General features: G+C 41.3%; 1 protein-coding gene across 12 annotated transcripts in view; it reads right to left on the bottom strand.

Annotated features, from left to right (window-relative positions):
* The window catches only part of MEF2C (myocyte enhancer factor 2C), a 281,785-nt gene that overhangs the window by 86,755 nt on the left and 178,135 nt on the right, over positions 1-16,895 (bottom strand). For all 12 annotated transcript variants that reach the window (XM_088457942.1, XM_088457939.1, XM_088457941.1 and 9 more), the window contains one exon: positions 9,544-9,747. In XM_088457942.1, the coding sequence (XP_088314068.1) occupies positions 9,544-9,747 (204 nt within the window). The remainder of the gene's footprint in view (positions 1-9,543; positions 9,748-16,895) is intronic.

The following is a 16,895-nucleotide window of genomic DNA, read 5'->3' as shown; positions in this document are numbered from 1 at the left end:
CAATGGAGGGCCTGGAGCTGCAGCTCCATCGGCCCCATTGTTAATCTGGCCCTGCCGATAGTTGGTATCCCGTCAGGGGTTGGGTAAGTATACTTACCCTCCCCCTTCTCCCCCTAACCCTCCATTCTTGTAGCCTAACCCTCCCCACCCCGCACCCTAACCATGCCCATTAGTTCCTAAACCTAAGTCTCCCCCCTTCGTGCCTAACCCTCCCCCCCTAGTGCCTAAACCTAACTCCCCTAGGGGTGCCTAACCCCCCCCCCAAAACCTAATGCTAAACCCGCTAACTAACCTAAACCTAACCCTCCCCCCACAGCTAACACTAAGGGCGCCTCGGCTTACCTTCGTTCAGGCACGCGTCCCCCTGGATTCCGGCGTCGGGATTAAGATAGGCGTCGGTATTTCAATGCTTATCTTAACTCCCTTGTCAGGATTCCAGCGTCGGGATAGAGAGCAGCCGCCAGTTTTGTAACTACATCCCGTCCTGGGGGGAATGGGTATGTAATGCCGGCTGTCGGGATGCCTCCTGTCACAATATCGATACAGGCATATAGTTGGTATCCTGACGGGTCGGGTAAGTATACTTACCTCCCCCCTTCTCCCCCGAACCCTCCCTTCTTGTAGCCTAACCCTAACCTTCCCCCCCTTCGTGCCTAACCCTAACCCTCCCCCCTTAGTGCCTAAACCTAACCCCCCCAGTGGTGCCATACCCTAACCCTTCCCGTTATTGCCTAAACCTAACCCCCCAGTGATGCCTGACCCCAACCCTCCCCCCTAGGGGTGCCTAACCCTAAACTCCCCCCCCCAAAACCTAACCTCCCCCCCCACAGTGGTGCCTGACCCCAACCCTCCCCCCTAGGGGTGCCTAACCCTAACCTCCCCCAAAAAAACCTAACGCTAACCCCGTTAACTGACCTAAACCTAACCCTCCCACCCCCTGCGACTAACACCAGGGTGCCCCGGCTTACCTTCATTCAGGCACGCGTCCTCCTGGATTCCGGCGTTGGGATTAAGATAGGCGTCTGTATTTCAACGCTTATCTTAACTCCCTTGTCAGGATTCCAGCGTCAGGATAGAGAGAGGCCGGATACATCCATTCCTGGGGCACCAACATTAATCCACATTCTGTTTATTTCATTGCTGATAGACTTGTCTGTATGACAGCCTTTTAATCAATGTCATCAATTATCTGTGACGATATCTGATGTCTGCTATAGTGAAATCATTTCCATCCAGGGACAAAGTTGAACTAATGGCAATGACATATTAATGTGGTTTTTATGTATGTAACCACTTCAACTCATTCTATTATTCAGTGACCATAGGCTGACTGAAAAGTTACTTTGTAAAACAACAGCAACACAATCAATTTAATAACACAATAGTTGTATTGATGAAAGACAATTAAGGTGCCACTGCTGCAATACAAGGATGTATTTGGTGGAGGGAATTTTGTACAACCTAATGCTTCATATGTTTTGTAATACAATGGAAATTTTTATGATTATGTCGGAGGCTTAATGAGGGGAAAAATGCAAATTGTTAAAGCGTATATGCAGAGAGCAATCCAGAACCATATCCTATGTCTTCATTGGCATAAGGAGACTTCCAAAATATAAATCACTTACAACTAGTAATTACCTCTGCAACCTTTAAAAATTATTGACACGGCAGATTATTTTTTCTTCAGCCCTATTCAAAACATCCCAACAGGTGACTTGACACAAGCCAGATCACCAGGCCTCGCTACTTGCTCTTAAGATTTGACAGGCTAATGCAAAATAAGACAATCAAGAAAATGGGATTGCAGGATTGCTGTCAGGGGCGCACGTGGGTGATCAGCATGGATTTGAGTGGAATGTCACATGCCGTTTCCCGAATCAGTTGCCACTGGACTAATTGCTATTTCATTATGTCCACAAATTTTAGAAGTTCATGATGTAAAGATGCACTTATTTATTTTTACTATTTGATGACATTACTCTGCTGATCTTATATACATATATTGGGACTTTTATATCTCTGTATGTTTTAAATAAATGTACCTTCATTCATCATCATCATAATAGTGAGTGCTGATCAGTTTTCTCTTTACTGGGATATCAGATAGTTGTCCTAATCAATGTATGGATCATGCACCAATAATACCTATGAGTTTATGTGTGCTGCTCTTCTTAAAAAAAATACTGTGTATATATATATATATATATATATATATATATACTGTGTGTGTGTGTGTATATATATATATATATATATATATATATATACTGTGTGTGTGTGTATATATATATATATATATATATATATATACACATATATATATATATATGTGCTATATTTCAGTAGGAAATTAACTATGAAGTAATGTCCTGGGCCAAAGTGTATTTCTATAAGATAGGTTTGATTTTAAAGTCCCTTTTGAGTGCCTTCTTTTCTAAATACTATATATACATGTATATATAATACATACATATTTAATATATAGCTATTTTTCTATAGCTCCACCATCAGTAGCTCCACCCGAAGTTCCTGAACCTCTTTTTCCAGAAAAATAGCCATATATATATATATATATATATATATATACATACACATATATAGTTACTTAGTAAACAGTTTATGCAATCAACAGTTTTAAACACAGTATTGACACAAAACCTGGCGCTCTGTCGTACTGCTATACTTCTCCAGGCGAACACTGGGACTTGGTAGAATTCACATTTCTTGCATTTCTAGATCATTACAGGCAAAGATGTGCATGAATGGTCACATTCTCATAGAAACATATGAATATTCATGAACCCTTGACTGTAGACAAGCAGACAACAAGCTGGGCTATCAAGCCTCTATCAAGTCACGATTGTCTACATAGGTGAAGTACGCCGTAAAGCTGAGTATTGAATATTAGTAAGCATAAAATATGAAGGGCTATATTAGGAAAAAAATCTAATCAAATCTATAAAATAGTAGTTTCTTTTACTCTATGGATGTCTTATTGACTTCTGAACACACTGATTTGTATAAATATTGCATGAAATCAGTTTCTTAAATGACTGTGCATCCATCACATTGTGGATCTGCAGTCTTGTTTTAGGTGTTGTCACATTACAATCTAAGAGTCATGTGGCCAAATTTTTTAACAGTGCATCAAGAGAACCTGTTAGTGCATAATCTAAAGGACAACTAGGTAACAAAGTAATTTGTAATCTGTTTTACAAGTTTAAGTCTTTCATCTTTGAGACCGCTCAAGTTATTTATATCATTCTTGCCTATTCTCCTGGATTATCTGGGAGACTTCTGCTGCACTCCCGGGAGAGTGAACTAGAATCCTGGTAAAGTGGGCAATACCTGGCAAATCGCATCATCATGGTCCTGCGACCCACTACCGCATATCGTGGCACTGTACGGCGGGAGGCGGGGACGTGACATAATTTTACTGGCCCCCGTACATTTCATCAGAAAGATTTAAAAATAGGCAAGTATGGTGTATAGCAGGGCCGACTATAGACCTTTTGGAGCTCAGGGCAAGAGTTCCCTTTGCCAACCCCCCCCAAAAAAAGCACGCAGAAATAAAAGAGGGTATTTTTCTGCGTGCATACTCCCGAAAAGGGTGTGTGGCTTTGTGACACGACCCCTATTCATCACTCTAGGAAACACGTCCAGCAGAAAGTGGATGCACTTCTCCCGTGGCCGCTCCCAGAATGCCATGCACAACGACGTCACGCCCGGCACCACCGGCATTCTGGGAGACTGGGAGGGATTGGGAACAGCAGCACAGTTTGTGAATATGGCGCTGCCAGAGTTTGTATGTCATGCTATACAGAGCCCATTCACGTTATGCCACACAGTAGTACTCCATATACACATTATGCCACACTGTAGTAGTGCCCCTTATAACACATTATGCCATGCAGTAATGCCCCTTACACATTATGCCACACAGTAATGCCCCTTACACATTACATCACACACAGTAATGCCCCTTACACAGTATGCCACACACGGTAATGCCCCTTACAGAATATGCTGCACATGGTAATGCCCCTTACATGGTATACCACACATGGTAATGCCCCTTACACAATATGCCATACACAGTAATGCCCCTTACACATTATGCCACATACAGTTATGCTCTTTATAACACATTATGCCAGAGTTTGTGTGTCATGCCACACAGAGCCCATTCACGTTATGCCACACAATAGTACTCCATTTACACATTATGCCACACTGTAGTAGTGCCCCTTATAACACATTATGCCATGCAGTAATGCCCCTTACACATTATGCCACACGCAGTAAGCACCTTACACATTACGCCACACACAGTAATACCCCTTACACAGTATGCCACACACAGTAATGCCCCTTACACAATATACTGCCCATGGTAATGCCCCTTACACATTATGCCGCACATGGTACTGTCCACTACACCACACAGTAATGCCCCTTACACATTATGCTACATACAGTTATGCTCTTTATAACACATTATGCCACACACAATAATGTTCTTTATAATACATTATCCTACACACATTAATGCCATTTATAATACATTATGGCACACAGATTAATGCCCCTTACACATTATGCCACACACCATAATGCCCCTTACACATTATTCCACACAGTAATGCCACTTAAAATTATATGAATGATCAGGTATACATAAGTTTTTCACTCAGTCTCTCAGCAGGGGCCAGAGATCAGAGTCAGGCACAGGCAGGGCCAGGGACTGCAGCAGCAATCACAAACCAGGCTGTTGAACAACAAGTAGGAACTGGAGGGAGCTGATGAGTGAGCGGTGGTGTGAGGACGCCCAGTACCACCCGCACCACCACTACCAGGCCCAGCTGCTGGGCCCAGTGGACTGCCTCTCCCCTGTGCGCTCAGTAATGTCATCACTGATTGCCCGCCCCTAGAACCGCCACTGGTTTATAGTCATGGTCTAAATACATAATTTAGTGCCACAATAGTGTTGGATAAAGTTGCATTAAAAAGTATTTGTACCTGAAAGATTTAAAGGAGAATTTAAAAGGTTAAAGGAAAATTGAAATGTAGCTACTGTACATATGTAACAGAGGCCACCCTCCTGCTACTTTTTTGCCCCTTCAGCAATGTTTTTTGGGAGACACCGCAGAGACACTGAATAAGGTGAGCAGGACTATTCCTCACAGTTCTTAGAGTACTGCACTGTGTAAACTGCACACACCACAAACGTTTTCCCTATGTTCTTGTTTATTCTGGCTGGATCATGGGTGGTCTCGAGGATACTGTATGAACAAGCCCAAGATTGCTACCTACATATGTGCATAATGGAGCTGCCGTGAACGGAGGCCAGAACGTATAAAAAACCTCAGAGACATTGCTTCAGTAATAGATCTGTAATAACGGGAGGGGTAACACAAGCAGCCTTCTTGCAATGGCACAGTAAATAATGTATATTAAGTTCTATGCATACCTTTTTAAGCACAGTAAAATAAATACTGTAAAAGGCAAAACATATGTTTATATATAAAATATCTGACTTTTATCGGATCTATAGTTTCTATTGGAAGCTGCCACAATACTCACTTTTGAAGTGGGACTTATTTATTTATTATTTATTACCAGTTATTTATATAGCGCACACATATTCCGCAGCGCTTTACAGAGAATATTCGGCCATTCACATCCGTCCCTGCCCCAGTGGAGCTTACAATCTATATTCCCTACCACATGCGCACATACACACATACACACACTAGGGGTAATTTTGTTAGGAGCCAATTAACCTACCAGTATATTTTTGGAGTGTGGGAGGAAACCGGAGTACCCGGGGGAAACCCACGCAAGCACAGGGAGAATATACAAACTCCACACAGTTAGGGCCGTAGTGGGTATCGAACCAACGACCTCAGTGCTGTGAGGCAGTAATGCTACCATTACACCGTCTGTGCTCCCCTTGACTTTAATGCCAATTTTTTACTAATGAAAATACTTTGATGTTATTGTTTGTATTCCATACTAGCTGTTACACCAGGATGCAGTTTATTTATCGGCGTCTGGAATGCCGGACGTCGGAATCCCGACGCTGGAAGCCCGACTATGTACTAAAGATAGGTGTCTAAATACCAACGCTTATCTTTAGCCAGACGCCAAAATCCCAACGCCCGGGATCCTGAAGGACAGTAAACAGGGACTGAGAGCTGTTAGCTGCAGGGGGAGGGAAGGTTAGTTCTAGGCACCCCCAGGAGGACTTCGGGTTAGGCACCCCCCCGGGGAGGGTTAGGGTTAGGCTAGGAGAAGAGGGGGTTAGGGTTAGGCACCACTGGGGAGAGGTTAGGGATAGGCACCATTAAGGGAGGGTTAGGGTTGGTGAGGGGAGGGAAGGGTTAGGGATCTTACCAGCTCCAGTCAGAATCCTGACAGTTCGGGCTTCCGTCGGTATTAAGGTCAGCCGGCAATACATTCGGCGGCATTACATACCGATTCCATTACACCTGACATTGCCTGAGTGTATTTATTTTTGAGTGTGCTTTGTGTTTTTTGTATACCTTTTTTTGGTGGGGATCTTATTCATTCATCTTCCTTTTATAACACCTCACACACATTGATTTCATACCCCCTTATTACATCTCACACATAGAGGCCTTTCCATCCGGCCCCCGATGATTAGGTATCCAACTTGCAGCAAGTTGTGGTAGTTGCTAATTATCGGAGCAATTCGATGCGAGGACAGCTGCTCCAAAAAAGCGATCTAGCAGTGTCACTTACTAACGGGTTTCAGGTAACTGGGCATGCGTGACCTGAATTCACACTTGCCCAAAGCAGCGTGGCATTCAGTGCGGAGGCAGCCCCCCGGACCTCCTTCCCATACGTAGGAGTGGGGCTATTGGAATTGTTCCTGCAGGCAAACTCTGTAAATTTTCAGTTTTTGAAGTTTGCTCAATACTAGGCAGCCCCATTTGGCCCCTAATAATTAATCGGTTTGTTACTTAAAAACATGCGGGAACTAACCTTTCTTCATGTTTAACGGACCCATTATTGATGATGAATAGGCCCTATAGTAATCTCATAAACCCCAAGTAACACCTCACACACAAAAATCTCAAACCTCCATATGACTCACACAGTAGATGTCCCAGAAACTGGAGCACTGCACTGAGATGAACATGTCACATGCCGGCAACTGGAGCAGATGGTGCTGGACTCCCCTGGGGAAGCTCAGGAACCGTTCCAGCTTGTATAGGACAGCAAGCAGGGTGGGGGTCAGTAACACCCTTCCCTGGCATGAACCACCTCCTGGTCATGACTGTTGCCTGTCAGGTACCGACCGCTGTGGGCAATCACTAAAAATGGTGTCATGGGTGCGTCCTAACACTTTGTATTCTGCATCGCTCCCCCAATTGCAGGTATATTTTATGTTTGTTTTTAACTACGGACGCTAACAGCAGACATTATGTGCCATGCACATTAGGTCTTATGTGATGTTATTTTTATCACCACTTAGCTTTATTACATATAAAGTAAACTTGCCTATATTTACACATTTTGGAAAATGTATTAAAGAATGGTCCAAACATAAAAATAGAAGTAAAAACACATTGTTGACGTCTTTGTTACTGATCCAGTGTGCGGCATTATGCTGCAGGGGCCACAATGATGAGTTTACTGCAAAATATGTCCTCAAGGCCTAGATCGCCCACTTCACTGCGGAATTCAGTGGGATTAAGGAGGCTGAACTGACATAATGGGAACTATGGACACTCTAGAATAATGTGAACTGGGGACACTGTATGGCATAATGTGAGCTGGAGCACTACAACTTGTTCAACACATTTGTGGATCCAGAAGTATTTACACCTTATACTTTCTTTAACATCGCTAGTATATCAATTTGACAATTTCATTGGTAGGGTCCCCCACAAGTTAGTTGCCCTGGGGCCCTACAAGCCTTAATATGGCCCTGGTGTGGACTGACTTCCATCACAAACTGCTGACAAATATAACAACATATATAGGTTCGGCCAAGTCATCAACAAGGTGCATCATGGCTGGTGTTTCAAGTATTCTCTAAGCCAGGGGTGGGGAACCTTTTTCCTGCCGAGGGCCATTTTAATATATTTAACATTATTCGCGGGCCTGGTGCAGCCAACGCCCCCTCAGCGTGACGTTACACAGAACAAGGCCACAATCGCCGGTGATTACAGCAATGCTGTAAGGGCAGCTGTAAGGACGCTCCAGGTGGCACTGCTGCATAGATTCCGACTGCAGGGCCATTGTAGAAAATCGGGAGTTTCCTGGGAAAGTAACCAAGGATGAGTAAATACGGAAAGATAATTTTGTTTCCTTGCAAATGCGTGAGGTTATATTAATGCATATTTTGGGTATTTTTAGCTATTCTTTTTGATGATCTACCTGATGAAGGGTTAGAAGTATCTGAAGAATACTGTCTTTGCACTGATACAGATTTCTATTATCTACTTCCCATACATATATGGACATTCTGAGTCTGAACCATTTTGCACCAGAACATATGCATGTATGTATGAGTAACGTGTATCCCAAGATACGGCCAACTCAAACACAGCAATATTTCTGTGTCAGAAACATGCCAGGCATAAAATTGTGTAAACATTCACTTTAGCCCTTTAAAAATCCAGTAAGATGCTTCTTTCCTACACTAGTGTAGAGCAAGTGACAAATACGTAATTTGAATAGGCAGCCTTGACTTCACATAATACAGCTGCTATGCGGATGAAAGAAAGAAGTACCATCGCTGGTAGGGTCAACATGGAAATAATGACAAGATAGAGCTGTTGGGGTTGTCGTCTTCATCATGTATCTATACACAAGGCCTTCAGTACACATGGAAGAAACAAATTAATACTAGGCATATCTGGGGATGCATCCATGCCTAATTAGGTGCAACTCCCAAAGAGATTCCACACTGATGAGAACACAACCTTAACCTACTCAACTAATGAGGGCCATACATCTATAACCTCAATTCCCCATTCTACTGATCCAACCATCAATCATCAATGATAGGTGATCCATGGATTGGGGAAATTCAACAACAACAACAGCAAATTCAAAGATCCCAGACTTGCTGATTCTGACCATTTTTGGGTCAAGATTGGGGAATCGATAAGGTTCAACATGTTGAATTTCCCCGATTCCCCAAACCTGGCATTAGCATCAGGGGAATTGGATCAATCCATCTCTGATGTATGGGCCCCTTAACACTTGCCCGTGCCATTCTGCCTCTCAGGGTGTGTTACTCAAGTGTTTGTGACGCTGTGTACTAATTAATTTGTCTACATCCACATGGGCCATTACTCATTTCCTGTTTATGTACAGTAGCTGGAGTTCATGCAGCATTGGCATGCACCAAATCACACCATATATTCAAAACAAGGCTGCTTGTTATATTCTAAGTTTACTCACGCCTGGACTATGGTATATTTGCTACTCTGCCATCTGTACAAACATAGGTGTAGTAAATACAAAATACAACATCAATTAGCACTCACAACATATTCTTACCTCTACAATGTCAGAATTTGTTCGACTTTCATGTGGCTCGTTGTATTCTGTATACTTCAACAAAACTTTATCCATATCCGTGCTAGCGTACTGGAATAGTTTGTTAGTGCTGTTGAAGATGATTAGAGCTATCTCACAGTCGCATAAAACACTCAACTCGTAAGCTTTCTTCATTAACCCAAACTTTCTCTTTGTAAATGTCACCTGGAAAAAAATAAGAAGGGTCTTAACAACATCGCAAAAAAAACCCATAAAATCTGATAATGATGGTTTTAGCATATTGCACTTTTCTTATAAAGTTACTTAAAATAATGCTAGTCTTAAACTGTACATTAAATAAATTAATAAGATGTGTGTACCTGTGTACCAAGTACATTTTAGGGTGCTTCATAATCTTTGGAATAATAAAAAGCATTCTGTGCCTAGCTTTGTGGTATGATAGACAAACCTGAAAATCCACAGGGTAAACCAGTAAAAATGACATCAAAGTCCAACCTACCACCATTTTAGTCATTTAGGGCCTGGTGCAGTGTTGCATGCAAGTCCTTTTTGAGGACGGGTCTTGTGATTTTTTGCACTGCACCTGCTCCAACACTGAGCGTGAACATCTATGGAATGATTGCATAACTTTCTAATGAATCACAGGGCTGGGGTGACCAGTTTGGGGAGGGACTACATTATGGTAGATGGACCCCATGTTGCTGCTATAGCGTAACCACCCCTGGCTGGTTCAGCCCATACTTAGCAATATTTTTATTTTCCTCTACGGGAGTTGCCTGGAGAAGAGATGCAGATGGGCGGCGATGGGGGTGGGGCCTGGCCCCCTCGCGGCAAACTGCCGGTAATCCAGCATATTAACTAGGGGACAGGGCCAAATTACTACTACTCATGGACCCGCAAATCCCCGGGAAAATTCTTCCCATTCTGTGGGAGAAGTTCCTACTTTACCAGGGGTGTGGGGGGTTACCCAAAAAATCGGGACCCTCTCGCAGGTAGGCAAGTATGGTTCAGGCTAGTGCTAGATTTTGAAAAATCATGGGACCCCACAACCTGTTTTCACCCAATTTTTCAGGGCCAGACCGGGCTGATAGGTCCAGTGCTGATCACTGATTTAGGAGTTTTGGATTCATGCTTTGATTTGACAGTAGAACCTAAGTAACAGGGCAGATCAACTGATCTCGCACATGGCAGAAATCTGTGAGGATCACCATCGAATGAAAATAGTCAGTCAAATACGCTAATTACTAAATTTGGATTTTTGATTGTAAAACGTTCTGACGATCAGGGCCAGATTAACAATGGGGCGGATGGAGCTACAGCTCCAGGCCTCCACATAAAAATAGGCCCATCAACATGACAGCATGATTACCAGCTGCCTAACTGGCCATAAATCTTAACTATTTAAATAGTTTTTCTAGTCCCGCGTCCCCCCCAAAAAACAAAATTATGCAATTTTTCTATGTCTATGTAGTTAGGAAGACATTGTGGTATAGTTTAGGGGGTGTATACACATGTATACACCAAGGCCACTCTGACCACACCCACACAGCACCGATCACAGCTCTTCCCCTTCTCAGTACACGCCCTTGAACATTTTCAGCTCCAGGCCCATGTGGGCTTTAATCCGACCCTGCTGACAATGTCCAGCAATTACAAATTGACTTTATTCATGATTCTTAGTAAATTTACCCCTAAGAGTCACTTCTCCATACTCATCTTTCTGGACCTCTCTGCTGCTTTCGACACTGAACACCCTGTTCTGCTGCACACCCATCGCTCCATAGGCCTTAATGACTCAGATCTATCCTGGTTTATTTCCTAAATATAGAACTGTTCCACTCCAACTATATGTTGGGCTCCCACAAGGCTCTGTTCTCAGCGCTCTGTTTTTTTCAATGTATAAGTTTTCTCCCACTCATTTGGCCTTACAGTACAGTACCACCTCTAAAATGACAGCATTCAGACGTACATTTCCTCAACATCTCTCATCAAATCTACCTCACCACCAATAATAACATAATTTCTTACAGTTTCCCAAGCCCATCTTGATGTAACTCTATTCTCTGCTTTATTCCTCACATCCAGTTTCCCAGAACTACCTCCTCTAGACTTGAAATATTGCCAGAAAACTTAATTTTCTTACCAAACAAGCCACCAAACTCTTATCAATTCTTTCATCATCTTTTGCCTTGGCTACTGCAACCTCCTCTCATCGATTTTCACCTTATCCCTCTAAAATACTGCAACAAGACTGATCTTTCCCTCTTGTCACTCCACATATGCTGAACCACAGTGCAGATCCCTACACTGGCTCCCCATGTTCTCCATAATCAAATTCAAACTACCACTTCATACAACTCAAATCTCATCTTGAAATACTCTCCATCTTGCCCTCTTACTTCTTCTGGCCTGCTCCATGTTTAATTGACACTTGCCAACTCTCACGCAGTGGCAGAGAGGCTCCCAAAAAGTCTCCCGGTCTGGCTGCCTCCCCCCCACTTCCCCGTGCACTCCCCCACTTCCTGCACCCCCGTCCACGCTTGCCGTCTGAAAGTGGGCAGTCCGGAAGAGGCCAATAATGTGATTTGCCCTGAATTGCGCAATCATAGCCCCGCCCCCTGCTTTGAAATGATGTAATCTCGGGGGCGGGGCCGTGATGATGCCGCCACGCTGATTCTGTGCCGACCCTCCTGGAGGGGGCAGCTGAAAAGTCTGCAAGTATGTTTAATCTCATCTCTGGTAAACACCTCTCACTCCAGCCCACAAGACTTCTCCCTAGCTGCTACTCACTTATGGTATACCCTACCATGCCTGTTCAGGCTCTCTGAAAACCAATCAATGCATTAGAGCTTACCTTACTTCTAGCTATCCTACATAAACTATTGTACCCTGTCCCACTCTTGACTCTGAGCCACACTCGCTCCTCTTGTCTCAGCTGTGCTTTTTGTCTATCAATATGTAAGCTCTGTAATGAGCAGGACTCTCCCGACCCATTGTTTACATATTTCCATTATATTAGTCTACCTTGAATGTCCCTTTTTTGTATGTATGTGTTATGTTTTCCCACTGTGCATCACTATGGAACATTGTGGCCTTACTACTACTAATAATAATAAAACTAATACTAATTGTCTTTTAGACATAATTAGTGAAAAATGTCACCCTTGCCACGTTGGTGACAGCTGTACAGATAGTTGCTGTCAGGAACTGTAAGCAGTTATCTTTGCTTGTTCTTGTACCTTTAAGAGAAACCTTAGGGCAAATGTACACAAGCATTTTGTTGCCACATTTTTGTAGTACTGTAATATTCTTTTCCTAGCAGCAAGGAATCTTTATGTTAATTTTCTCACCCCTTACCTCTACGCCACTGACTGTTTCCCTCATCTAGACATTTGGTGACTGGGGTGTGATCACAGGTTGATCACCCTATGGGCAGGGTGTACTAATGGTGAAAATGCGGTAAAACCCCCGAAAATGGCACATTCACCAAATGTACTAAGCTCCAGAATGCAATGCATTCTGGTGCTTCGCCCCGATTGGTAACACCATCTTCAGCCTATGGGCTTTTAATCGGGATGTAGCCCTCGAGGCCCACGGCCTTTTGCACATGCACAGAAGGACACCAGAGGGACTTCTTATTAGGAGAGCTGTCCTTTGCGATATTCCTGGTACATACTGCGGTAATGAACTGTGGTATGTACCTGATGAAGCAATGCTTAGTACATCCCGACCTATGAGACTAGACAGGTGCTGAACTCGTCATATCAACTGCCATCTTCAATGAGGCACTGCACTCCCATGGCGGGATATTGCTTGGAGTGGAGTTTGTGTAAGTCACCTTTGGAACCTGGATGAAGGACAGTAGCCTAAAGCATTCCATGCTAGAGATACCCTTTCAAAGTTAAATAAGCACAATTCCCATACAATGTATAAATAACCACTATCAACAGCCTGATCCTTTTTCCAATATCACTGTGCAATTTGGGGGCACAGTGACACATTAACTAAGGGCAACTCTAGTGTAAATACAATCATCATTACAGTTTAAAATATTAGAGGTTCACTTATTTTGACAGACAGCTTTTCAAATGAATTAACACATTGTCAATGCGATGTACCATCAGTACTTACACCCATTTGGAACATGATGTGACAAGCAAGCCATTTTCTACATTCATCCCTAATCAATCTCACAGTCTGACACATTACAACTGAATTAAAGGGATATAATATTGAAGCATTAGCTTATCTTAAAAATGTGTTATAAAGAGCTGTACAGGCTCAGTTTAACAGGAAATGCTGACAAGTGTTGGAGAATAAAGTAGTGTAATCTACCTAACATAACACATCACAAAGTGCTAGGTTGTTCCATAAATATCTTGTATACAAAATGAATATTGAATGAAAAACAATCCTACTAAATATAGGAGCCCTTTCCCTTTTACCCATGTTGCTTAAAATGATTACTCTGCATTCAAGGGTAACACAACTTATGAATATGGTATTTTAACTTTAAATTACATTTTGAAAAAATTGCTTATGTAACTTTTGATATTTGAAAATCTTCAACATGAAATTCAGGCACCAAATCCGGCTTGCTGATCCTAATGCTATTCCTACCACTTGTAAAGCTATAGTCAAGTAACTACAACAGGGTAAGGCAAACATATACTGTACGCAAAAATATTCACTGCAAGACAACATTCTCCTTGTCAAAAAGTAGGCAATACTGTTTTATACTGCACTTAATGCAGGGAAAAAATGATATATACTGTTGTCAATACAGCACTGCACTGCACCTATTTTTGCAAAAAAAAATATATACTGTACTGTAGGCAATAAGTACTATGCTGCAGTAGTAGTAGTAATTTAGTTAATTCAGATATATATATTGGCTTGCCATAATATCCCTTTAATCCGGGACAAATGAATTACATAGGTTACCGGCAGTCCCAGGAGAATAGGATAGTATGATATATACATGCATATACACATACATATACTGTATATATCTATATATCTATATATCTATATCTATATATATATATATATATATATATATATATATATATATTCATATTTACTGACAGAGAGGAGATGCAGGTGGACGCCGATGGGGGTGAACCCAGATGATGTGCGTAATTAAACCCCGCCCCTTCGCTAGAAAATTCCACTAATCCCACAAATTTACCTAGGGGTGGGGCCAAATGACACAATTATCATAGAATTGCGTCATCAGGCCCCGCCCCCTACTCATGAACCCGCCTATCTTCAGGTAAAATTTCCCCCAAGTCTGTACACTTCACCATGAAGTGGGCAGGATGCAGGAGAAGTGCCTACTTTCCGGGGGAGCGGAAGAGGGGGGGAAACGGTTCCCTGTATATATATATATATATATATATATTTATATTTATATACACATTCACACACACACCGGAAGTCCTTAAAACACAGTATAGCTGCCCGGTGCTCTCCCCAACGGCAAAGCGGCTAGATACAGACCCACAACTGGCGGCACTCATAGGATTTGTATAATATGTATATATTTACTACAGAGATAACATACTGTATTAAACTGTATGAGTGACATTCAATCCATATTTATATCACTGACTTGCTTCTATGCCAGGAAAGCCAACATGTTCTTCTAGTGCAAAACAGATCCTTAAATATGTATAATATTTATTGGAATGAGTCCTAAACTAATAATACCTCACTGTTTGAATTCTATGTTCAGAACAAGTTGTTATAGTGATTGGTTAATGACAAGGCTGTGCAGCAAAGCTTTGAGGGTACAGACATGCACAAGGTGTTCCTTTGAATACACAGACAATTTGAATAAAATTACCAGTTTGGGATAAAATAGAGGCGGGTCATTTTAAATGCAGTGAAATTTGGTTGTGGGGAATGTTTACTTTATAAATCCTATTATTTTCTAGATAATCAGGGATATAGATGGATTTAGATTTGCAGCTCACATATTGATTAGATTAACCATCAAGACTTTTATCATGGGATTTTTTCTCATAAGTGTCTGTGTCTTCATCCACTGCCAACAAATTTAGATAAGGTATTTAGCATATGTTATAACAGTACTGAAACGTCAGATTCCAGGTTCTACAGTTTAAGCGTTGTTTTATATGGTTACATTCCATATGCAATTTAACACCAACTGCCACCCCAGTCAACATTTCAATGCCAGCTGGTAATGCCATAGGATTATGTAAGCACTTTAAACCCAGTCAGCAGGTCTGTAACCACTCAGAGGAGTGGCTCCCACATGCCTTCAGTCTGAGCGTTTATCCTTTTCAGCTTAAGAAGCTTTCATGCTCATTACCAAAACTAGAAACTGAATATGTTCTTAGAAATATATCAAACAGTCATGTAACATGTACATAATAAATGAAACAATATTAATGGGATATAAAGAGAAAAATTATATTTTTCATTACTTGTAACACGAGGTAAAATGAACAGGCTTATTTGTCCTTTTTTTTTTATTACTTATGTTACATTTCTGCTTGCTGGATGATAATATGTTCACCAACTCACTCTTCAAGTCACTGACTTGCTTAAATAAACATCCTTGCTGAACACTTTCATTAAGAATTTGTAACCTGATATTTTTTTACAGTTGAGATATATAATTTTTTTTTTTGCATATATTTTGCTGCAATGTTAATAAATGTATCACTTTTTTTAAACAATTTTTGCTTTTATTTATATAGAATAATACTATATAAATGGGAAATATTTAATAGTCAGGCTATAACAAGCTACATTTAATCAGACTAAGCATTATAATACAATATAGGAATATGAATTACTTAAACTCATCATAAAGAGACTATACAATAAACTAACCAGTGATTAGGCCTAACTATTTGGTAGCTTACATCAAGAAAAATTCAACCAAGAAAGTACAACCAGACATATCATACAGTAATAAAATAAATTAATAACATAAAATAAATAATATAATAAAATAATACACAATAAAGGGGTAAAAGTAAAATAAAGAAGGTGAAACAAAAACAAGGTAAAACAAAAACAGATAAATAAATGCACCACTCTTATTTATCTGGCTTTATTCTGTATTTTTCCCAATGTCTTTAAATCATCTAACCCGAGTATCTGATTCCAAATAAATAATTAGGAATGGATCCTATAAATATTTTGGTTAACACAGAAGGCAAGTAATAAATTGGTAATTGGAAGACCCCATCAAAGCCAAAATGTTTAGAAAATGGCATAAAAAATGTACAGTCATGAAAATAAATTTGCAGCAAAACACGGTACTACAACAAAACTGTGCAGACTGCTCTCACTACACACTAAACAATTCATAGAAA

This window comes from Taudactylus pleione, unplaced genomic scaffold, assembly GCF_031769625.1.
Source record: "Taudactylus pleione unplaced genomic scaffold, aTauple2 ptg000792l, whole genome shotgun sequence".
Lineage (NCBI taxonomy): Eukaryota > Metazoa > Chordata > Amphibia > Anura > Myobatrachidae > Taudactylus > Taudactylus pleione.
Note: the sequence above shows the minus strand (reverse complement) of the source record. Positions and strands in the feature narration are given on the sequence as shown.